Source organism: Archocentrus centrarchus, chromosome 14, assembly GCF_007364275.1.
Source record: "Archocentrus centrarchus isolate MPI-CPG fArcCen1 chromosome 14, fArcCen1, whole genome shotgun sequence".
Taxonomy (NCBI): Eukaryota; Metazoa; Chordata; class Actinopteri; order Cichliformes; family Cichlidae; genus Archocentrus; species Archocentrus centrarchus.
In genome coordinates, this window is record NC_044359.1 from 14,910,102 (window position 1) to 14,936,766 (window position 26,665).

Below are 26,665 nucleotides of genomic sequence, written 5' to 3' on the forward strand. Positions count from 1 at the left end.
ACAATCTCTGTACTGAAGTTTTTCACACAATATCAAGCACACATTAGACGTGATACAACCACCGGCTGCCAGCAACTGCCTGGCAGTGGTTCCTGGATGTTGCTCACTCATGCTGGGTAAACTCAAAGGCAAAGAAGGTGCTGCACCAAAAACCTCCTAGTGATTGCTTTGGTTGCGAGCAGATTGACAATTTTGGATGTAGCTTCTCATGTTTGTCTGCAAATATTAGCTAACTATTAGCCTAGCAGTAGTACAACTTGAAAAAGTGTGATACAAATAGGCAATGGAGAAGGTTCAAAGTAAAAGCTGTGCCTCAGCGCTGCAGCCAACATGTTTCATAAGGCCCGACTTCTACTTTGAAGGCAAATGATCTACATTTCCAGTTTGCGTTGCGCTTTTCTGTTTCACTATAGCTTGCAGAGCAGAAGGACAGTGTTTGTAGGCAAGTCTGTCAACTTCATCCAAATTATGACCGCAAGTATATGCTAGCGAGCAAAGCAATCACAAAGAGGTTTCTGCTGGTTGGGAATACACATTTTTCCCCTAGCAACATGTGGTTGCCTGGGGGTGTCACTGACCAGTCTCTAGGACTGTGTGACTGGGGCTTTAGCTATCATTTTCCCAGCAACTGCCATCAACCTCCAGCATCCCAGATGGGGAATGCTCATTTTTCCCTTATGACTGGTGGTTGTCAGATTGTCGCGGATCAGCCTCTGGGCCTGTGTGACTGCGACCGATAATTGTCACACATCAAAAATGGCCAAGAAGTTAAGATCACATGGTTAGCAGTCACAAGTCTGAAAAACCTCAATAAATATAAAAGATACAGATTGCTTTACTTCTACCCACAACATCAATTACTGACATAAAATTCACTGAACTGTGTAAAAATGGTGCACACAGTGGTGGAAGCACATTATAATGAAACCACAATGAAAGGACCTAAACTAAACGAGCAGGGAAGGAATTCAGAGTATTTTAAATGAAGGCTGATATCCCAGTTTAAGATTTCAGCATCAGTGTGGAAAATGATAGCGGACAAGGCACGAAAAAGACAGAGTAATGGTTTACAGACAAACTGAAAGGGGATTTCCACCTAATTTACCATCTTAACAAGTTGTTCGCTTAGTTTAGGGTTAACCATCTGATCAATGGCCACTGAAAGAAACTGGAAAACCTCCAATTAGCTGATCGCATACAGAATTCTACATGTGATGGTCTGTTGACACTAGATGGGAAACTGTCTTGGTGGACCCAACAGCACACAGAGAGACAAATGAGCTTTACATTATTGTGGTTTTTGTGTTTCAGAACTGGGCCAGAAAATTTGCTTTTATCACCATATGATCCTCCACAGCATTCCTGTGGTCAGCTTTTCATTTTCGCAGAACATCTCTCAGCGTTAGATATTTTGTTTGAATGTTGACTTATTCGTTTTTTGATTGGTTTCATTGCCAGATGCATGAAGCAAAGCAAAAAAGTTAAATTGCTGAATCATTTAAAGGGTTTTCCCTTTTATTGTAGTTACAAAAATGTAACACCCACCCCCCCCACCACCATTCTATTTGTTTACTTTTGGTCAGAGATTTGTTGACATTTGCCCTCATTTTCCTCTTCAAGTAGAAGGCACAACAAAACAAATCACATTTGGAAAGACTGTATCTGGTTATACAAGGGTCTAAATTTAGAAGAAAGAATTTTGCCTTCAAAACGAATGTCTAATTGGATTAGGCAACTCCTCTGTCATAACAATGAAAGACAGGCAAGTCTACTTAGCGTTCTGAGTCAGCAGAGATGGTGACACAATAATATCTTTATTGCACTTAAATTTGAGCCCCAAAATATTTTGATTCTGTATCATTATAATATTTTGGAAGGTTGAAGCCACAATAAAAGTATAGCTGCAAGACACTGCATTTGTGTAAAGTTAAATAGTAAATTTTCCTTTGAGACTAGTAAAATTCAATTAAACAGACATGTTCTCTTAGGTCATGCAAGTTATATACTAAGCAGAGCAGTAAAAATATGAAAAAATAAAGCTTTTCTTTGTGCACTAATATTCTGACCACTGGAATAAGCCGCACAGATGTTTTTAGTGTTCAAAAGTGTTGGTATGGTGCTGAACACTTGGTCAAAAGGCAACATGCCTATCATCTAATGAGATTCTTCTTTGACCTCAAGTCAAGATTAGGGCTGCAACTAACGACTATTTTGATAGTCAATTAGTCATAGACTATTGAAACGATTAGTCGATTAATCGGATCATAAATCACATAATTATGAAATGGCACTTATTTACTGTAGCTATTAGCTTTTACATTTTGCATAAGGTTATTTAAAATGTGGTAGTAAAGACATACTTCATTCAAAACTTTTAATCAGGTTTGCTGCTGATATAACTTTAACGCTCCATTTTTCCAACCATAAAAAAAATTATATAGTTCTTTTTCATCCCTGTTGGCACAGTTTCACCAGTATCCCCCATCACTAAACAGATGTCTCACTACGTTAAAAAAAAAAAAAAAAAAATCACCAGTAATAATAAACGACTATTATCGACAATTAAATTCGTCGACAACTACTTTTATTGTCGATTATTGTCGACAATGTCGACTAATCGTTGCAGCCCTAGTCAAGATGAGCTTTAAATGCCACGTACACAGCCATAGTCACACACAGGCCTAACTCAAGATTAAATTCAACTAAAAGCCGTTCAAATTGATATTTATCATAAAAGGGAAGAAATGCAGATTTTTTTTTTCCTTTAAATTAAAAACACTAGCCAAGTAGTCAGTTTATTCATAAAGGCCAAAATTACAAATAAAATCAAGTACAACTTGCGCAGCATATTTCCGATCCACAGTTTGAATGAGGAAAATCATTCAATAGCTAGAAAAAGCCATTTGTGATTTGTGCTGTCTCCCTGTGCTCTCTTTTTATTTTCTCTTCTTTTTTTTCTTCTCCGTCCCCTCACCCTGCCACATGCCTGCCCCTCCCCAAGCCTGGCTCTGCCAGAAGTTTCTTGCTGTTGAAAGTGAGTTTTTCCTTCCCACTGTCACCGAGTCCTTGGTCATAGGGGGTCGTTTGACTGTTGGGGTTTCCTCCAGAATTCTCTGGGGTCTTTACCCTAAGAATAAAGGGCCTTAAGGTGACTGTTGTTGTGATTAGCCACTATATAAATAAACCTGAATTCGATAGAATTTGTATTCATCTGTACTACCGTAATCAGTTACTGTAAGGGTTAAAACACACACACACACACACACACACACACACACACACACACACACACACACACACACACACACACACACACACACACACTTTAAATATGGTACACTCACATGGTTTTTTTGTTTGTTTGTTTCATATTTTTTAATGTGCCTGCATTTCAACTTCCTGTTTCAAATTAAGTAGCGCTAACAGTGCAAAGATCACCTTGAACCCTGTGAGTCGCCCACTTGAAGTGTGGCCTTGGATGGATACTGCAACATGTCAAACTTCATAAGCCCACCATCTACGAATAAATAAATCCCAGATAGCCAAACTAATGTCAAATCTCATTATCTTAGCACATTAACCACTTTTTCAAAATCTCTTCTCACAAACTAAGTATCGAGTTTGCCATCAGTCCACTGCACATCACTTCATCTGAAAGTGAAAAAAAAAAGAATTCCTATTCAAATTATGTCTTAAACAAAATACATGGATTTTTTTTTTTTAAGTACTCAAACCACCGTTGGTGCTCCAGCTTAGACCAGCGTCCTCTGCCATTAGCATCAACCACAAACTACCCAAAAGGCTGTGTTTACTGCAATTTCCTGCTGAGATGGACATTAATCCCAGCCTGTCATACTCAATCCTTTTCCACCTGCATCACCCTATCCCTTCACTGTCTGAGTATTAATCTTAGCATCCTGATCCCGAGTCCCATCAGAGCCACAATTCAGCCTCACAGGATCTGTTTAAAACCAAAAGGCAGACTCTGACCATCTAAAATTCAGCTAAAACGAAGCAACTGCTCAAAAACCCTAAGAAAGATTTAAATAAATCTCGAATAAAATATTTATATATCAAATAGTGTAATCTTATTCTCCTCCAGAGCGAGAGCCAGACATTAAATTAAGCTAATACCACTTTACACCCAGACACATGAACACAGAGTAAAGCAACACTCATCAACCAGATTACCCCGACTAAGCCAAAGAGTTTTGGCTGGCTGTACACCAGCGGGCCCCCCAGCCCATTTAGCCCTGCATGTGTGTGTGTGTGTCACTGTGTAAAAAATATGTCTATCAAATATGTGAGGGTGAGATAAAGAGCAAGACGGGGAAGAAAGAGAGCGGTAACCTGGGGATTAAATATTCTTAGCGGGAGGTTATTTCTGGAGCAGCCACGACAAAACAGACAAGAGCTGAACACAGACACACACTCAGTTAAACACACAAACACACATCCTCTCTCATCATGCCAAGGGGACTGTGGTTTGTTTGGGTTGGTTCTGGGTAGTCTCAGCCCACCCCTGCACACGCTCTTGTCTCGCACACTCATACAATACACAGTCAAAGTGAAATTAAAATGTGGGCTTTTGGTCTTCTAGCAAAAGCATGCTGCATGCTAAACACCATTAAGCAGTAAAGTGGGTGAGTGAGATATATATTAGGTTTGCTGCAATGCAAGCTTAAACTGCCTTAACTACTTGGGAAAAAGCAGTGGAACGTGAGCCACAGCACACTTCCTTAAACCTGAAAGCGATGCTCTAAACAAGCACAGGATGCATGTCCTGGAGTTCCATCGGCCTGTATTTCTTCATTTAATGTTATAATGTAATGTAATAAAAATCACATAAAGGTTATGCAATTTTTTTACATCAACCTGACACACTGTCTTCTATTATTTTGTTAAACAGCTGTCAGCTGGAGTCATGTGTTCGGAAGATGCTGTGTATCAGATTTACTGGAAAACCTACTAGGCTTGGTGAGACTAATGTGATTAAACCACAAAAGAATGAGGATATAACAAACAAAAAAAAAAGAAAAAGAAAAATAGCCAACAGCTCATCACAACAGGTGGCCCCTTCTCCTGGTCAAAAGCATCTTTCAAGGCAACACAAACACTCTTTTGTTTCACAGACCATAAGAGCGCAAGGATATGGTACACAGTGGCTTTTTTAAAAACTCAAGTCAACACATCTGTATCTTTGTTTGCACTACGATGGGTCTATCTGACTGCCTTGAAATCTGAACCTTTGGCTTCTTCCACTGACTGTGCATGCTTATGCACACACTGGCTATTTTCCTGAATTCCTTCTGAACATACAGTGCAACAACTACGCTGACTCTAAACATGTAAACCATCTCTTTCACCATGAAAAATGTAGGTCTTACTGCAAAACTTACTGTAAATCTCTTTTTTTATTCTGATTTCTTATGTAAGAAGACAGCATGGCAAGAGTTACAGAAAGCCACACCTCAGCTCGAATCACTGCATTGTGTTCAGAATAAGTCAGTGCATCTGTTCCTTTTTAAGACTGTTTTGCATTCATCTCAAGGAAACTTTGGGGGATTGGGATTCACAAAGTACAGTCCACTAATCATAGGTTTGCTGGTTCAATTCCCACCTACTGCTGTTCAGATATCCACCTACATGTGGACAAGTAAGTGCCACTAAACTCAAAAGACCAACCTAATCTGTTAGTTCACGCACACATTTAGCCTGTTCCTGTGAGCATTACTGTAACAGAAAATGTCCGGATACATATGATTAGACATTAGTTGTTCTAGGCACAGTTTTATGCATACAGGATTGTGCAAAAGTCTTGAGCAACCACTCGCTTCTTTACATTTTGCTGCCAAGGAGCCAGACTTTCTTTTTTAAGTGGTCTTCAGCAATAGTTCTCCAGGATTTCAGGTCAGGTCTTTCAAAGTTTTCCTTTGGACATTGGCTGCTTTTTCACTTATTTCCAGTCCAGTCTCTGTACCTGACCATTTTCAGTGTTGTTAAGTGTTGCATGTGTACACATAACAGCCAAATTAGCAAAGAACCTGTTTAAACTGCATCTTAAGGCACTTTGTTACCAGCAGCCTGTCACAAAAACAGATAATTTATTCCCATTTCTTTAGATGACTCTATGACAAATGCCAAAGTTAATACAGTGTGACAGGGATAAAAATAGTGTTTTTGCTATCCGGCAAAAACCTGATACAGGACCTGAGAGCTGCATCTGGCCCTTCAGTTGATCAATCTACTGTTTGTTGAAGCCTCATCAGAAAGGATCTCAATGGAAGGGTGGCTGTCAAGAAGCCATTCTTAAAGGAGGAAGCAAGAAGACAAGACTGAGGAATGCCAAATTTTTTTTTCAGTCCAAGACCTGGACTGAAGAAAAAAAAAAAAACAAATCAGTGGCAACAGGCCTTATGGAGTGATGAATCCAAATTTTATATTTCTGGCTCAAATTATCATCAGTATGCTTGGAGGAGGTCAGAAGAGAGGTACAACAGTGAGTGTGTACAGCCATCTGTAAAACACGGTGGCGGCTCTGTCAGGGTTTGGGGATGCATTTCAGCCAGTGGTTCTGGGAGATCTTGTCAAAATTATGGAATTTCTGCTCTTCGTGAAAGAGCGCTGTCAGATTTTCATCCACCATGCAATATCCTCTGGAAAGAATCTGATTGGCAGTTTCAAACACACTGTCAATGCAATAAAAGCATACTTGGAGAGAAAAAACACACAATGGAACACCATCAGTCATGGATTGGCCTCTAGAGAGCGCGAACAGAGAACAAAACAAAAGACAGCCAACATCCAAAGAAGAGCTTTGAATGTCCTTCAAAAACTTGGAGAACTATTCCTGAAGACCCTGAAGACTAAAGAAATTACAAGAAAGCCCGAACTCTCTAGTACAAACTATGCTGAAGAACAAAAGGTGGTCATACCAATTATTTAATTTAAAGCTCATTAGAATTGAACAAACTATGTTCTTGCCTTCTATACTATATTTCCATGCATGTTTGCACATTTCAATAAATCTGCACCATTTTTCCATCTTAGTAGCAAGAACATAAAGAAATGAAGGGTGATGCAAAACTTTTGCACTGTACTCTATAGATTTCAGTATGTGTTTTTTTAAGAATCAAAACTGCTACCAACTTCTAGTAGTCACAACATTACACAAGTCTACTGTGTGTGCTTCGGACTGATGCCCAGCGTGATTACTTCAGCACAGTGGGGGTTTGCTCATGTCTAGTTTTTATAAAAATAGCACAACCTCTGGCAAACTGGCACTGGAAGGCCTGGCCAGGAAAGCAGACATTGCTGTTGTGGTATAAAATGAAACAATGGGAATGTTGGAGACACTTAGAGCCTCCTGCACCTCATTTAAAACACACTCCTTCACTCATCCGCCATGACATTTTCAATAACTTCCAACTCAGGTTTCTCTGTTTTCTGTTATTGTAATAACACAAAACAGAGTTGCTACACAGAGGGAAGCAGAGTGAGAGACAGTGGAGGAAGGAAAAAGGCTAATAGGCATTTTCAAGTAAAACTGATGAAAGGAAATGAGGAAGGACAGGAGGATGTGAATAAGAAGAGGGTGAAGAAGGATGGGATTAATATATTAAGAATACAAGGATCGAAAAGTTCACCTTAAAAAACATAAAGCAGGAGGAGGAGAAAGAAGAAGGAAAAATCATTGTTTTGGAAGGTCTTCTTTGAATGTTACATTCATTTTTCTTTACTTATTGCATCTTATAGCAGATAAAGCAACAATAAAGAACATTTTTGAACGTGGAGAGTTGGATGTTGACATGACACAAGTTAACCGCTGCCTGCTTCAACAACATTTCAATTCCTTTATGAAAACCAAGAATGTGTGACATGAGAGAGCTGATAAATCTCACTCTGGTAAAAGACGCCACAAGGGGAAGGAAGGGCGTGATTTCTGTGTCTGTAAGGAAGCCGCTGAGGATATAAAGTTGAAAAGGTTAAATTCTGAATTCACCATTCTGTGAAAATAGGCCAAAATGAAACGTCAGCCTTCTAGATAAGTAGTCATACATCATATGTATAAAAACCCAGTGAAATGTGAATCCTCCTTCATAATCACAACTCTTTGGAAGAGACAGAAGTGAGTTTAAAACACTAAGAGCTCAATGAGGAGAAATACTACAAGGAACAAATGTGGTTGTGGAAAGGCAATCTTCACTAGTTCAATAGTTATCTTATCTTATCTTGGTATGGCCCTCAAGCCTTTTTGTCTTCTTCTAGATCACTTAAATTAACTACAGTAGAGATGTCTTTTTACAGCATTAGACACATGCCCCAACTTGCTACATTCATACAGGAATGACAGCAATAACAGTTTCACCACTAGGAGAAGAGAAACAGTTTCGCCAGTACTTCCTGAGGCTTGTTGCATTCTGGTATATTAAAACCCATTTTTGTACAAAATGTTCAATTTGACAGTCATAGAGTGCAGTATCCACTTCTGAATTGTAGGAAAACGGAAAACTAACGTGGCCACAGAATGAAAAGATTCAGAAAGTCAGTCAAATTTATACCTCAGTAAAATAACCGCTGTTCCTAAATTAAGGTGGCAGCTGGACAAGGAGGCTTTCAAGAGAAACCTGATTCACCTGAGACAGACTCCACGCTACACACAAGAAAGAGGAAGCGTTCTCTCTGGTATAAAAGGCAGCATCTGCACTTCTGGACACAACAACCACCTGCTTTAACCCTACAACCACCAGACTCGCAGTTCCCTGGAAAAAAGAGGGCAGACGCCAACAACTTGCCAGCTGTGACATGCAACAAAGGCTTGTCTCTCCTTTTGTTCTGACTCATTTCGAGGGCTTTGATGTGAAAGAAAAAAAAATGGACATTTTATTAGCAACATGTGTCAGCAAGAGGAGTGTATGCTGATGCATTTGTGCATTTATCTGATTTAAGCCGCATCTGTCTTCTTACTTCTGCATGTGTTCCCAGAAAGATTTTAATATGTCAGAGCTAAAAAAAAAATATAAATATGCAAGTCTGGGCAGCAAGTGCTCCAGAGGCCTGGGGTTTCTTATTGAAAGGTGTAGCGACTCTGAGCAACACCTTTTCTCCACCGCAGGCTGAGAGTTCCTGGGTCATTATCACAGACAGGGTGAATTTGTTTATGACAGCTTCAACACTGCAGGCTAAGAAATTAAAACCTTAAGCTGAAAATGTACTTTAAAGAGATTTTCCTTTAGGGTAGCAGACACCCATTTCATTCACTAATGAACTTTCTAATATGAAGTACCTGGAAATTACTGCACTGAAGGACATTTTCCAACTCAAAAACCATAAAATGTTGCAGTCATCCAGGTCTTGTGACACTTTATAGACAATAACAGCCAGAATCAGCACACACAACACAAACACACACCATTTCTAAGTAAAGACTTCAGACTTGTAGCCAGAGGTATGCGGTATGTTGACATTTTCGCTGGGTACTGATCAACTATAAAATCCTGCTCCTCTGTCCAGGTTTTCCAAAGCAAACCTGACATTTAACGTGAATCCTTTAGCTGACTGTGCAGTATCACTCACTCACACACACACACACACACACGCACACACACACACACAACCCTCAAGAGTTGAAATTAAACAATCTGCTCCCATAACCACCTGCAGTAAAAGCACATTTTTAAACAGCTGCAAAAACTGCAGCTGTCTCTTTTATGACTGAACAGCAGCAATCAGGTAGCCAAGCGCAGAAAGTAAAAGAGCATTCCTGAGAGTGCAGCTTCCCTCCTCGCTTCCTGCTCGATCCCATGATTTATAAACTATAAAGCACAGCAATGTGAAAACATGAATGTGCAGCCAGTTAAAATGCACTCGTCCTTACACATCACATTTACCCTTGAAGCAACATGTTGCTTAAAGTTGACAGAACCCTTACTATCTTTAAGGGAGAAAAGGGCAGACAGCTGCAGCAGCAGTGTGAAAAGACTGAAACCAGATTCTTTAATCAAGCTGGTTTTCATTGGATTGCAAGTGACAGTTTTCCACTAATAGCTGCTGGCTTCATTTGCTTTATGAAGAGAAACGAGTTCTGAGGTTAATGAACATATCGCCCTCGCTTGTTAAAAATGACATTTCTTCCATGCAGCTGAAAAGATCCAAAGTACAGTCAGGACGAACACTTTGTAGTCAGCAAAAAGCTGCAAGTGATCTGCACATTTTATTTCCATGGTTTCCTACTGTTTATTATATAAAATTAAATTCAAACAAAAAAAAATATATCAGCTTTGCTTATCCAAGTAGGTATTCAGTTTGTGGAAGGATAAATTATTGAATTTGCTTAAATAATACCAATTTACAGTCATGTGAAAAACTAAGTACACCCCATTATAAAACTACTTCATAGAACCACTAGCAATGACTTGAAGTAACTGTTCATGACTCTATCAATGTCTGAAATTGTTGTGGAAGAATTTTGGTCTGCTCTTCGTTAAAACATCACTTCAGCTCGTTAAGGTTTCAGGGTATTCATTTATGCTCAATTTGCTGCTATAGCATTTCAGCCTGGTTGAGATCTGGACTGTTACTGAGTGATTGCAACACCTTGATTCTTTTCTATTTCGGCCGTTCTGTTGGAGATTTGCTGGTATACAGCCAAGCTTTAGCTGTCCGACAGATGGCCTCATATACAGAGGTATAAAGAGGAGTTCATGGTCAGCTCAAGGTGCAAAGTGCTCAGGTCCTGTGGCTACAAAACAAGCTGAAATAATTACCCCTCCGCCACCATGCTTGACAGTATGAGGTGTTTAAGATGTGATTGTTTTTTGCTAAACGTGGCACTGTGCATTACGCTCAAACATCTTGCTCCTTGCAACCCTTCCAAACAAGGCATACTTATTTAGCATTTTTCTAATTGTACTGTCATAAATGTTAACATTTAACATGCTGAAATGTAGGTCTTGTTTTTTTGGGGTTTTTTTTAAATAATTTCTCTAAGCATTGCACAGTCTGACCTTGGGATGAATCTGTTGAGACTTTCATTCCTGGGAATTTTGGGGCATTGTGTTGACACATACCTGAATGCTCCAGAGCACCAAACTGCCAAAACATCTGCTGTTATATAGAAGGTCACATCTGCTATGATTAGTTAATGAAGTGCATTTGATTAGCAGCAAGGTGCTGCTATTTACCCTCTTACAGTCCTATGGAAGCAGTAAGGGTGTTTTTCACAGGACTGTAGATGATGGCCTCAATTGCTACACCTTCTAAAGTTAAGCTTATAAAGCTGGGACATTACATACAGTACAACTAACTCATTTAGCAAAGTAACATTCTACTGGACAACTTGGGCTAAGTGTATTTCAGTCAAACTATGTTGCAAATCAGAATTAGGTACATTAAAATTCAGAGCGTGCAAAGCCTCACCACATGTTCTAGCTCTGCAATAAACAAGTGATGTAGTGGCTGTGTGGAGTGCAGGAGTGTAAATTTAAACATATTGACATTTGTGTGTGGATTCCACTTCCTTCTTTATAGTTTCATGCACCATCAAGTGTTGAACTATAATTAAAGTGTGATGGTTCATATGCATTTATAACCAAGCAATGAGAACAGACAAAATTGTTGCTTTTGCAGTTCCTTTTTCCAGTTCCTTGAGTGACTTCTCTTTATATCTAAAAATTGTTACATTACTCAAATCATTTCAGGCTCGGAGCACTACACATATATAGAAAAAGACAAACAGTGCATTTTAATGCATGCATTTCACACCTTTTGAAGATTTCCTGACCATTAGTATAGCTTCAAATGTGTGAATAGGTGCAACTGCAAAATGTGCTGAGAAAAAAAGGAAATACGTCACCTGGTCTACATGCATCTACAGGGCCTATACTGGACTGTGACAGACAAACCAAAAAAACTGTCATACTTATCACGAGAACAAACACACAAGTGCTCCACAGTACATCACGGGGTTGAGTCACTTTATTGTTGCCAGGCAATGTAACTGAATATGCCCCAGCTAAAATATTTACCAGCCTTAGTCCAGCTGGAGTCCAACACTCCACATCAAAGATTCAACTAATCAGATGACAGGATATGAGCAGCAACACCAGTTTGAAATTGATATGAACACGCCATTTCTGCTCCAAATCTCTTATCTTTGTCACATACATTAATGAAACATCTAATGACCTGATATGACCCTAACAGATTTTTAATGAGGATATTCATCACAGATGTTCTCGGTAACGGGGCAGCACGGTGGCGCATTGGTTAGCACTGCTGCCTCACAGTTACAATAACCTCTGGAAGGTTCGATTCCACCTTGGCCCAGGCCTCTCCCTTTCTCTGTGTGGAGTTTGCATGTTCTCCCCGTGCTTGCATGGGTTTTCTCCAGGTACTCCGGTTTCCTCCCACATTCTAAAGACATGCACTGGGGTTAGGTTAAGTGGCTACACTAAACTGCCCATAGGTGTTGGCCCTGTGACAGGCTGCCGACCTGTTCAGGGTGTACCCTGCCTCTCGCCCTATGACTGCTGGTATAGGCTCCAGCACACACACACACACACACACACACACACACACACACACACACACCCCGTGACCCTGAACAGGATGAGCAGAAGCAGAAGCGAATGGATGGATGTTCTTGGTAACATGAATGTTTATGATGCACACAGTTACTTAGTAACTGTAAAGTTGAAATGTACTTGTGTAATGTGCAACTAAAGATCTCAATCACAAATTACTGACCAATTTTCAAACCACAAACAAATATCCATTATAAGTTAGTTAGTAACTGACACAGTTAAGAATGGATGAGTCAATAAATCTTTGTATTCTAAACTGCTGTACATATACATATACACACATACATACATATATATTTACACATTATATATATTTACACATTATATATATTTACACATAATATATATTTACACATAATATATATTTACACATAATATATATATATATATATATATATATATATATATATATATATATATATATATATTATATATATATATATATACACATATATATACACACATATATATACACACATAGATATAGATATATATATATATATATATATATATATATATATATATATATATATATATATATACACATATATATACACACATATATATACACACATAGATATAGATATATATATATATATATATATATATATATATATATATATATATATATATATATGTTTTTTACAAAATAAAGGTTTTGTGTTGTGTTTATATACTTTGGTTATTTTGTAAAACACTGTTCTAATGGCATGGTGTACCCCTTACACAAAATCCTTGTTGATCAGTGTGTGTGTGTGTGTGTGTGTGTGTGTGTCTCAGAATGTCTCCAGTGACAAAAGCAAGACAACAATAGATAAAAGAGCTGGGTTATGTCGTGCCCTAATTTCCTTTTCACCCATGCTACGTCACAGCTAGAGGAAGACCCCCAGCCCCCACTGTGCTGCACTGCAGTGGCAACACACACACACACACACACTCTTACTGTATGCATACAAATTTTCTGCAAGCAGAAATGTCCTTGTAATAGGAAACACACATGACATACAGTGTGCACACTAAGAACTGCATGCATACACACAGCTGTCTCATCTTTGTTCCTATGCACCATATGCAGAGGAATGCCTTCACACTGTGACACACCTCCCTTCTCCATCCCCAATTCTTTACTTCTCTGCACATTTTTCCTGCTACTCCCTTTGTTTCACCAACCCAGATAGATTCTCTATAGGCAGTTAAAAAAAAAAAATAAGGTCATGTTAGCTTTTAAACACTGTGAAACACAACAGGACCCCACCCTCCACACCTCCTTTCTCTCTTACATACTGGTTCTTTCATTTGCCTCCCAGCGTATATTCCTCTTTTGCTCTGTTTTAAGAATAAGGTTCAGTCGTGCCATAATTGAGAATTAGTTATGGTGTGGTGTGCACTTGTGTGTGTATAAACCTCATCCATCAGCATAGTTGACAGCTGAACTACTGAAAGACTGCTATTACCCCTGTTGTTACTAACCAGCAACACAGTGGGTGGCTACAGAAAAACAAAGACAGAAGGTAAAATAAGAAGACTGAAGCCTTTGTCACTCACAGATTTTTGCCTTTAAGAAGGCCTCTCTTTATAGCGCAGTTGCATATTTACACTTAAACACACCAAGCCAGCATAATGTGCCAAAGTATGTGATTTCACGTAGCATGCCGGTGTTAAAGAACCAGAGGGGTGTGACACCAAATGCAACAGCATCCACGCGCCACAGTGGGAGTTGTGCCTTTTACACAGATGTGGGCTGGCTCTGTCACCACACTGGCTGCTGGCTTAAAGGCTTTTTATAGAGAACAGCAACATGGAATAGAAGCATAATATTACCGCCTTGTCACAGAACTTGTGAGGGATGTACTGCAACGGTGAACAGGGAACTCCTGCTTCTTCTCCTCTGGGACATTAACACACTTAGTTAGCCAGCAGCCTGTTTGTGAGGTTGCCAACAACAGTTAAAGATCAATTTGAAGTCATAGTAAATGCTTGAAAAGAAAGCCATTATCAAGATGGTCCTAATGGGTGGAAGGTCTGTTTTAACCAGTAACAGGCAGCATGCAGCCAAAGCACGCATGCCTGAACAATATGTGTGCTTTTAGCTAGACTTTAATATACACACACTGCATTTTTTTTTTTTTTAGCCAGCAAGTATTATAGGGTTACTACATCATGTTCATGAAGCTGTAGTTCTTAGAGAATAAATTTATTTTAGGGCTGCATATATTAAAGTTTAGGCATCAACTATTTCTTCTAAAGACCCGACTCTGGCATTGTTTTATTGACTGAATCTGCTCTGTCCACCATGACCATAACAGGAAGTTAAAATACTGTGGTCATCAAAAGTTTTATTAAGACTCACGCAAAAAAACAAAAAAACAAAACAAAGTTATTCATCAGTGATGGTCAATTACTAAAAAAAATTACATGAAAAGTCATACTCTTCTACCAAGTCATCCACCATTCACTTGTTTGTCCCTTCTATCTAGAGCTTAAAGGAACACAGTACATCCATTCCTCCTGGAATCCCTACCCTCCATCTGGTAGCATCATCCCATCAAAGGTAATATCCAAGCTCTGAGACTGCATGCTGTTAACAATATACATTGCACACAGACCTCATACTTTCAGAAAATTTACTATGTCCATATTCTCAGCATGCACAACCTGGCATGCATGGTTATGAATGAAATTCTTGGTCACGCTGTCCTGTGCACACCTATGCATGCATGACAGTATGACTTTAACGTCTCATAATCAGAAGCAATCAGACTAAAAAAAATTATATATAATCAATGAGTAGTCATGAAAAATGATTTTGTTTATAAAACAAGAATGTTGACACCTCACATATAACTCTTCAGATATCTGCAGGAGTTACCTTATGTTGTTCATTAAGAAATAAGACCTTATAATAAAATGTCGCAGTTTATTTTGTAGTCTAAATCCATCCATCCATCTTCTTTCACTTATCCTATTCAGGGTCGCGGGGGACTGTGGGAGGAAACCGGAGCACCCGGAGAAAACCCACGCAAACATGGGGAGAACATGCAATTCAAACCCAGGACCTTCTTGCTGTGCTAACCACCATGCCACCATGCTGCCCGTATTCTAAATCATCCTGCAAAATGCCAAACAAATATTCATTTAGAAACTTATTTTTAGATTTTTAATGACTCACTAGTTGAAATTTGGTCACTAGAAGACTGCTGCAGTCGCCTATATTTGCACGGAGGACACCAATTCATCTGTAAGCACTCACCAACTACTCGCAGAGTGGTAGTAGTACTGTGGAACATATGACATAGACCATTCCCCTCCAAAGTAAAAGCTGTATCTTTGGAAATGTGTTGGTTGCAGTGATAAGGCACAGTTTGGACTTTGAAGATGAACATTCTCCATTTCTGGTTTGCAACACACTTTCTCAAGTTTCAGTACTGCTTAGCAAGTAGTTGGATGAATTAGTGTTCAATATGTTTAATATGAACAAATATGAAGTCCCAGCATTTTATTTGTTACCATCATTGCTGGCACCACATTTAAAACACCGGTACAACATAATGAACACATAATGCACCATGCACAAGATTAATGTCGGCAGCGATGTTGGCCACTTGTGTAGGTTACATCACAGGCTCTACAGAGAGTCACTGCAGAAGTCTAATTAAGCCATAACACTGAGCGGAAGTTGGGATATACTCTAGACAAGTTGCTAAACAGGCAAACAACCTGTGGGGCTTTCTAAATTTAAGAAAATAATATTGTACCCATTCATAATTCTGTTTTTTTTCCTGGGGAAAAAAAAGCATATGTTTTGTGGTGAATCTGCAAAGTTTTAAGCCAGATTCTATAATAAAAACTTGTCCATGACAGTTGAGCTCAGAGATTCTAAACTGGGATATAATAATAGGCTGAAGTATTGTTTAAATAACTGAAATCATGAAGAAATTATAAATAGCACTTTTGACTGAACTGTTACTGGTTAAAATATAACAATGGTGAATTGTTCTTGTGGCCGTTTTCATGTTTAGAAGAATTACAGTAGAAAGTTTTACCCATAATGTGTCTCAGACAGGACCTTTTAACACATCAAAAGCAGCGAGATCAGACTATTACAGATTAAAAACACTTGTATAGTATGTTTTTATCAATACTGTTTATACCAGAATTCAATCAAATTACTGAGTTATATTTACACATTTAAAATCTGGAAATCTAGTCCAGTGTTCAGCAACATCTCTTTAACATTAGAGACTGATAATAATACAGAACAGACAAAAAAAAAAAAAAAAGAAAACGCATCACCACAGATGACAGAAGTCACCGCTGTGAATCTTGAGACACATTTACTGCTGAAAACGTGGCAACAGCATGTGTTGCCGTCATGTAAAGCGTTTGAACGCGTTGCCTCGTTTCCTCCAGCGAATGCTTAGCTGGTAGTTAGGGTTTGTTTGGCTGATTGAGCCGTGTCATGTTAGAGGTGGAGCACAGAGCCAAACATTTCTGCAGCCTCTGTAATAACAAGCTAGGTCGACCCTAAAATGACATCTGGTTAACACACACACACACACACACACACACATTCGCGTCTACGTCTGTGTGCGCGCACACGACCATCTGCTTGTGTGCACTTGCATCTCGCATCTCACGTTTGTGCACCAAAATTACGTATTCAAGTGAGGGCTTGTGGCTGTCAGAGTCCATGCTAAACCAAAGTTTGTGCGTGTTTGCATGTGTACAGGCTTCGGGCTGAACATATCGACATCTGTAAATGCTCCATCTGCCAGTCTGTCACCCTCAAACAGGATGGAGCTGCTGTTAATTTGCAGCAGTGGCGATACCACCTCTGCAAGCAATGTTGCTCTTTAAAAAAAAATATCACTAATGAGCAATTACATATCAACTATGAAGGCTGCGTTAAAAACAAAACAATTTGGGAATCTTTTTAAGAAAAAAAAAAAGTAAATAAATAAATGAATAAGGAGAAAACAAAATATAGATTGATCGTTCAGACACAACCAGCGCTGTCATTCCAATCCAATTAATATCTGCAATTTAGAGATATATAAATAAAACTGTGACAACTTTGTTCGAGCTCTACGTCTACTTTATTCGTGTGTAAATTTATTGAGTAGGACAAAAAATAAAAATACAGTAACATCCCTCATATGTGCTCACATGCGTGGGGAATAAAGCCAATCCTTACAGAACATAAAGCTGTGGCATGACGGTAGACAGTGCTTCAAATTCTAAAACAGGAGCGTGTCACTAAGCAGAGGAAGTTAAATAAAACCACAGTAGTTTCTATTTGGGCACTGAAAATTTGTGTCACCGACTTTTTATCTGGACAAATGTGAGAAAATGGACTGTGCAGTCAGGGGGATTTGGGAACGTAGGGAGAAAAAAAAAAATCCTGTTTCACTGTAACTATTGTTGAAGTGAAAAGAAAGATGCCTCGACATAAATATCACGGAAACCTCTTTGACAACAGTCCCATTTTAAAATGTCTCACCAGTCTTATCACATCACAAACACTCAACTGAAAATCAAAACATGACAGGAACAGGTATAATTTACAGTAAGCCCACAGTAAAATATGTAACAAGAAAACCACAAGTGAAAGCTGTCAGACTACTTCAGGCAACCTTAGCCAGCTGCAAACTGTAACCAGCCAAACCTTAGGGGCTTCCCAGGACAGTCACACACACACCCCCCCCTCAGTGTTTACAGAAAGGCTGGGGAGGTGGAGGTGCGTGCTCAAGATTTACGGTGCAACTGCAAAAAAAGAACTCCAAATTGCTGTTAGATATTACAGACCTGTTGCAACAGATTCAAAAGCACACGACGCAGCGGCGCGCAGCACAGGTATAAAAAGATTAACTCAAAATATTTGCTGACTTGCTCTTTGTTTGGCAGTGCCCTGCTGCAATGGCACAGAACACGCAACAATCTCTCCCTGTCTCATCCCGGCCTCAGCGAATCAGGCCATGCCGTTTGATTTCTGGATCTCACGAATGGACAAAAGCAGAATTGTCTTCATAGCCGCACATCAGCTGACCAGAGCTTTGTTGTGAAAGAGAATTGAGCCAGTTTGCTTTTAAAAAAGGTAGACTTAGCAGAGTGGAACATTTTAGCCGGAAGGCTGATCTGCCCTGAACTTCTCAGACTTTCCAGGATCCGTCCTGTCTGAACAGTGTAAATAATAAGCAAGCGAGAACACAGAAGCTTTACGCAGCCTTGGCCCCGTTTGTGGCTTGCAGCTAGGCCAACTAATCCAAACAGTTTACCTAACTGAGCAGGAAGGTTCATCATGATGTCCGTTGTGGTGTTAAGTGGTAGCCAAGAACTTCTGACAATTTATCAATGAACATCTCCGGAGACAGGTTCAACTTGGCTCACAGCAGCAGAGTGCAATGGATGTACTGCTTGTGACACTGTTGTCAAATACAGTCATATGGTCTCTCCGCCTCTCTTTAATAAGCAATGAGGATGTTCCCCATGGAAGGCACGATGGACAAACATGCCATCTTTCTGCTTAATCAACAGTTCTCCAGCTAAATCTCCTAGGAGGAAACAGACCTGTGTTCCAGTCTCCACAACACCTTCCAAGTGACACACCTTCCAGTTTGGTCACGCACAAAAGCAGCTGTAGTATGCTTGAGCGCCTCTTGACTGGTAATTCAGTAACCTAACCCAACGGGAATCTGGGAGCGTTTTTTCCAGCGCCAGCATAACAGATATTGTTGAGATCGTTGTTGTCTGTCATCGTACCATCCAAACGTCCCTGAATATGCTGGGATCAAACTCAGACAGACAATCTATAAAATGTTAGTCAAACTTTTAAGTTAAAGTTAAGTTAGAGATGATTTCATATATGATTAAATATATAATTTCTGGCCCAATTTCAACTTTTGCAGTGCTACCAGTCATAGTTTCAGCATTCTAAATCACTTCTGAAAACCAGAATCATCAAATATTAAAAAAGGTACTTAAGTCAAATCACGTCTTGTAAAAATGATCAGTTCTCAGCAGCAGTTTCCCTGCCCATCACAGAATCCATTGAGCTGTACAAATGAAATGACCCTTCACCCTTATCACTGACACCTTACACTGCTGGCGCAGCAACAGTGATAAAGTACTTAAGTCATCTCTATGGCAAATTATAACTTTCAGTTCATTATATCAGTTCACAGGAAAGGAGAGTAGACTGTTTAGCAGACTAATACTCTGAACTTAGTAATAACAATAGGGCTAAAGTGAAAATATATATATAAATCATTTATATTTTCTTCTTTAGTTGTTTTGCTTTTAATAAATTCCTTTCCTGGTGAAAATTAAATCCCAGAAGAATTCCAGCCAGGCTTTCACTTTGTCCTCTCTCTCTCTGTTCTCTCTTTCCTTCTACCTATCTGCAGGTTTCTCTGGCTCCAGGGCTTCCAGGTATTCACCGAACTAAGCAGCTCTGTGTTTACCAATACAGACCTAAAAGGTGCAGTTAAAAAGGTAGACTTCAATGGCACTGACAGGCATCAAATCTTAGTTGTTTACCTTTGTGCGTGCTGATGAAAACTGTACACACGGGAATGAACTTTGCATTGCTGCAGCAGGAAGTGACGTCACATTCTCTGAGGCACTCGGACCTCCCTACATTTTCATATTTATTACATCAAAAAACTATTAGCTTGGGCTTTCTGGAGAGGGGGGTGGTTATGCTTATCCTTGGCTGAACTGTGGTTCACTGAAGTGAGGCTACGCATAAAAGTTACACATTAATATTTTGTTTAAGGTTAGTTGTCATAGCTCAGCCAGTGTTATGTGATAGTAACTGCCCTGATTAGGCTGATAAGATTAGCATTTGAATGTCGGACATTTGTTTTTATTCAAATACATATTTTCCAGTTTGTGATGAATGAACATTACATAAACCTTGCTATGAAATTTGTGCATGTATTTTTCCAGCCTTCTTGGTTATACAAGTTACGTATTGAATGTTTGCTTTTTCCTTATTATTGTTCTTGTAACTGCGTGTGAGAGCCATTGAGTCCATTTCCTTGCATGTGTAAACACACTTGTCCTGTAATGCTGACTGTGACTCCAAGTTTGACCTTTAGAGAAATAGAAATATTTTACGGCCACACCTAAACCTCATATTCCATTTAATTGCTCTCTGGTCCCACTCTAGTAGCCCCCCCCCCCCCCCCCCCCCCCCCCCCCCCCCCCGCCCATAAAAGTCACACATCAAAAAAGAAATATGCTTTTAATGTAAAACAATGGATTACTTACTACAATGGAACTTAATTATTTCACAGCATCTGGCAGTTTTTTAAAGCCTATCACAGCCTGAAATCCCATCAGATGAATGGCAGCAGATATGAGTGTGGATGAAACGTACAGTGTGCACCCCCTCTCTCCCTCTGAACGCCTCACACTGTAAGCTAATGTGAACAAATGTACTGACAACTTGAGGACACTATGCACTGTCACCCGCCTTGCCTCTCAGCATGCCTTATCAGTAACACACACACACACATACACACACACAGCAGAGTGTAAGGCTTTTTCACATGACTCCAATGAAACTGAGACTTTCACACCTGGAGGATCCGGTGACTCTTTCCATCTTTCTACCCTACATAAACCAGACCTGATTTTTTTTTTTCTTTCACCTTATTTCAATCGTTATGGACGGCAGATGTCTGCCAATCATCTGCAGCCTCTTCACACACCTTTATCTGTCTCACACACTCACGCCCCTTCCAACCTCCACTTACTTTTCAAAGCCTGGATCAGAGCCTTGCCATCTTTAATCAGCTCTTTGATGAACTTGTTGGTTTTGTCCAGCTCTAGTTCGTGAGACTTCAGTCTGTCCCTGAACTGTGGGCTGTCCAGGTAGCAGTCACTGAACTCCAGGGCAGGTAGTCCCATCTTCTGCTCCACCACCCGGCAAAAAAAAAAGAGCAGCTCCGAACAGGAGGAGGAAGAAGGAACAAGATGAGATGAGCAGGAGGCGGAGGAGGAGGGAGAAAACCTGTGCTATTGGTGCTGCTGTTGTAAATGATGGAAAATCCAATTACAACATGTAAACAACAGGGCGGAGATGGATCCGAGAGAAATCCCTACCCACATAACCTTTTTTTTTTTTGTAAAGGTGAACTCAGGCAGACACCAGCAGCAGTGCTCCTGTTTCTGTCAGAGAGCCAGCGCAGGAGCAGCCCAACACGGCATCCAATTAAAATTAAATGTAAAAAAAAAAAAGACAGAGCGGAATAAGTATCTGACGGGCTTTCAAAGAAAAGGTGTCCACTTGCTCAGGTAAGCCGGTGCTGCATTCCTCTCGACCGACTCATTCTGGACCGGAGAGATTCAAACAGGAGCGAGGAGGGAGGGAGGCAGCAAAAAAACAAAACTCCGCTCGTAAATGCGGTGTCTTCCCTGGGCGGTTTTAAATGCACTGTTTTCTCCCAGCCCCGCTCAGCTCAGCGCCGCCGACCGTAATCAACCTACCCCGACGAGGATAATCCGCTGACTGACGTCTGTCTTGGCCAATGAGATGGCAAGCCTGTGGGGTTGAGGGGGGGCGGGGCGGGTTGAGCAGTGCGCCACTCGAGCAGGGATAGGTAGGAAAAATAAGGAGGGCTTACTCTGATCATATTTCCAGAAACATGATCCGTGCTGTGAACGGAAAGCGTTTGCCCGCAAATTGCTGCATCTCATCAGGCCAAAGTTCTACTATGACGGCTGAATTTAGTCATGTCAGAAGAAAATAGATGTAGCTGCATCCAGCAACCCCAGCAAGATTATATTTACAAGCACAAATCTATATGTAGCGATAATAAATAATTAAATGAAAGGTTGATATTTAGCAGGTAGGGTTATTTTTTAGATTGTTAAAGTCTAACTTTTTGATACTTTAAAAGAAATTAAGAAATGTAAGAAATTTTGGCCTGATTAAACCAATATCTGCATACTACACTCAAAAAAAAAAAAAAAAACAGAGTAAAGAAAAAAAATCACTGGAAGAAAAGTCAGAGAATTACCAAAGCCAGTATGTATTTAATCTCCTGAGACCTATAAATGTATGTGCAACATTTTATTCCAATCCATCTGATAGCTATGGACCAAATTCTGAAGATCACAAACCACCACCCCCGTTTATTCACCCAATCCATCCACTTATACATCCCAAGATCCACTAGTTTACAAATCTACAAGTCTGGGGCATCTGTGCAATCTAAATTACACATAAAGCAACCAAGTGGTTGCCTTCAGACAGACGTCTGTCTGTCTGTCTGTTACTGGTGGGCTACTATGCAATCCAGTGTGTTCCATTAACAGTAGGTTAATAAGATTAATGAAAACTCACACTGCTTCATATGCTGAGTCAATCAACATGCAGTTTAGTACCATTACAGTAAATGTGCAGGAAGGTAAAGTCTGTATCAGCTATTATTTTCAATGAAAAATGATGAGTCGGTTCATTTTTTTTAATCAAATTGGCTCGGCTTGTCAAACCCCCAACATTTTTGGTTGCTATTGTATAAAACTAGGGAAAGCATATGTTTACATTGGAAGAAGCAAATGGTTAGCATGTCTCAATACTAGAGCTAGAGGTCGCTAGAGGTCAGGATAGTCTGGATGGGCCTGCAGAGCGTGCAGAGTCCTTTGCTTTATACATGTAGCAGAATAAGTGAAATGTATTGGCAGAGGCGTGTCAGTCAAACATATGTAGCTAAGCACTATTGTCCTGTTAATAACCGTGCAACGTTTCCACTGAATAAAAGGTGTGAATTTAATAGTAAAACTTACAATCTCTAGGAGTAAAAACAGTCAAATGTGGGTTCACAGAAAGTAGCCAAACCCTGCAGTCGAGAACTAATTACTGGGTCACATGTATGAACGATTTTTCATTCATCACATTTTCATGAATGAAGACTGTTTTAACGTATAAGCATATTATAGGTAAAAACCTGTCAAAGGTTGAGGATAGCATCCTCCCATGTATAAACGATCTGTGCATGCAGCGCCTCTTGAGTCTGGTTGGTGGGAGGAGACGGTGATGTCATTTCAACCAGAGCGGGGAATTTCTGTGGAGAGGAGAGGTACCCACGAAGGCTCCACCACTATCATCTCTGGCGCCCTCTGTTGATAAGATGCTGCATCGCAACAATTTCTTGTTTAAGTACTGTATATCATTTACTGTTGTTATTCACATTAAAATATATAGTGAGCTGTGATACTTTTAAATAGAATGTAGGAATACATCTTTTCATCATAAAAATATATTAGGCTGTAACAAATATGGCTCCAGGTTGACCTAAATGCTCAGTTTCAGAGGCTCTGTATAATGAGAGGGGATGTCCTTCGTGTGGTGATCTGAGATACATAGGTCTGACTGTGAGCACAGGACCTCACTGTCACAGTCTACTGGGACACCTGAATATAGCTGAATGCTATTTATTAAGCCTGCCCTTCCTGTTTGTGTCCTGTATTGAGCCTTATTTAACAAGTCACATATAATCTCTTAGAATTTTAACTTGGATGCAATTTTTTCTCAATAAGACAATAGAATTATCCACTTTTAAAGAAACGCCTCAGTGAAGTTTGACACAACCATAATTTGGCAAGACCTAAGGCAGTTTTACCACTGATTGCTGTCTTAAAAACGCATTTGCACAACCAGTGTATGTGGTTCTTGTGTGAAAACAGCTCATATTCAGAAGTGCTACTTCCCCTGCCAAACCAGAGCACTGCATCTGATCGCTTGCTCATTTTTCACAGCCTGGTGTACACAGACAGCAATTTACAGGAAGTCACCTGTTGTTTATGCATACATTCTAATTTGCATGAGGCTAGTTCAGGAACCAGATTTAACCAGTGAGATACATGCAGGAAACAGATATGAATGGCTTCCATTGCAACCTTTGTATTTCTGTTTTGCTCTGTCCATATAAGTACAATTATGCACACTTAACCGGCCATTTCATTAAGTATACCCGTTCAACTGCTTGTAAATGCAAATATCTAATCAGCCGGTCATATGACAGCAACTCAGTCTATTTAGGCATGTAGACATGGTCAGGACGACCTGCTGAAGTTCAAACCGAGCATTAAAATGGGAAAGAAAGGTGATTTAAGTGACTTTGAAGGTGGCATTTTTGATGGTGTCAGATAGGCTTGTCTGAGTATCAAATCGAATTGCAACCAAATTATGCATACGAGCACCTCAGAATGCACAACATAGAGAAACCTGAGGCTACAGCAGCAGAAGACCGCGCTGGGTGCCACTCCTGTTGGCTAAGGACAGGAAACTGAGGCTAGAGTTCACATAGGTTCACCAAAATTGGGTAATAGAAGACTTGAGAAATGTTACCTGGCCTGATGGGTCTCGAGTTCTGCTGCAAGGGTCAGAATTTGTCGTAAACAACAAGAAAGCATGGAGCCATCCTGCCTTGTTTCAGGCTAGGTTTGGTGTAAAATTTTCTTGGCACACTTGAGTACCAACTGAGTATAACACTCGGCCTATTCGAGTATTGTTGCTGACCATGCTGATCCGTTTATGACCACAGTGTACCCATCTTTGGATGGCTGCTTCCAGCGGGATAATGTACCATGTCATAAAGCTCAAATCAAATCAAATCGAAAAGCTCAAACTGGTTTCTTGAACATGACAATGAGCTCATTGTACTCAAATGGCCTCCACAGTCACCAGATCACCAACAGAATGCCTTTGAGATGCGGTAGAACAAGAGATTCAAATCATGGATGTGCAGCTGATAAATCTGCAGCAACTGCGTGATGCAGTCGTGCCGATATGGGCCTCTGGATCTCTGAGGAATGTTTCCAGCACCTTGTTGCATCATCAGCTCCATAACAATGATAAAAGAACTAGATTTCATTTTTGCAGTGAAGCACCATCAAAGTTAACCTATTCTGCCATCTTGTGGTAAATAGAAGTAAAGAAAAAAGTAGAAGACCCTCAGGACTGATGAACAGGTGAGAGAAAAGTAGGTCAGACTCCCCAGTGTTTGGTAATCACTCTTTTTTTCCTGCACATTCTTTGCGAAGTCTTGTGTCTCATTATTACTTGACTTCAAACTGCCAATTTTAACATTTAGATGTACTGCAGAGGATGGATGAGAGAGAGAAAAATCCATTAGAAGACAACAGAGACAAAGCAGGCCCTGTGAATAAATCACCCAGCGAATGGCCGCTAGATACTGAGATACTGAGAGTGCCGTCTCTTAGAAGCCATTTCCATCATTTTTAGAAATGTCAGCGCCTCACAGTGCGTGTCCGAATATGTCTGTTTTCATAGGCATTGTAGATGGCAGGGCTTTGGGAAATGCTTTTAACATGTCTGCAATATCTTGAATCCAAACATTAACCTCATGTACGAGCTAACGTGAGGCTGTCAAGCTTTATTTTGCTGTGTTCTCTGCTTGCCTTCTTTCTGTTTGTTTTATTTGTTTTCCTGTCAGAGCTGTTTCTGTGTTACTGCCAGGCTAAAATCAGTCTGATATCTTTTGTTTAAATTTTTAGGAGAGAGTGCCAAAGCTGGAATGATGTAGGCACAAAACTTGGATATGGGGTATTTCATTGAAAATAAAACTTTATTTTTCCTTCACGCTTTATTTAACTGCAATTTACCTGCGATTATGTGCCACATATCTTTGCTGTATATGAGATCATCTACTGTCTAATGCAATTTTTTAAAACCTAAGCATTACATGTTTGCAGGAATTTTATGGAATCCTGTGATCTTCTAATATGGGAAGCAGAACTTGGAATTCAGAAGTACCGGCGTTATGTTAATTCTGGGAACTGAAGTCATTCCCTTTGTGCCTTTTATGAATGTTTATATTGTGTTGCTCACCAGTGTCTCCAGGAGGACACAAGAATGTATCAGTGCTCAGTCAGACAGGCGGCCTCGCTCATTTCCAGGCTTGTCCCCTTTCTCCCTCTCCAGTGGTGGATGGTAATTTTAGACCTGACGTTGGCCTGTTAAAATGCGTCCTCTGACGTTGTTAGAAGGGCGGTGAGGTGAAGGAGGGGTAGACGGCGTTCAAATTCATACTTAAGAAGCCCATATAAAG

The 26,665-nt window shown here is 39.9% G+C and overlaps 1 protein-coding gene across 2 annotated transcripts in view; it reads right to left on the reverse strand.

Annotated features, from left to right (window-relative positions):
• LOC115791739 (rho GTPase-activating protein 26) overlaps window positions 1–22,048 on the reverse strand; it is an 81,564-nt gene extending 59,516 nt beyond the window's left edge. The window contains exon 1 of one of the 2 annotated variants that reach the window (XM_030745968.1): window positions 21,344–22,048. In XM_030745968.1, the coding sequence (XP_030601828.1) occupies window positions 21,344–21,497 (154 nt within the window). In that variant the 5' untranslated portion in view covers window positions 21,498–22,048. The remainder of the gene's footprint in view (window positions 1–21,343) is intronic. The other variant, XM_030745969.1, reaches the window with a different exon arrangement.
• Window positions 22,049–26,665: the final 4,617 nt, after the last annotated feature.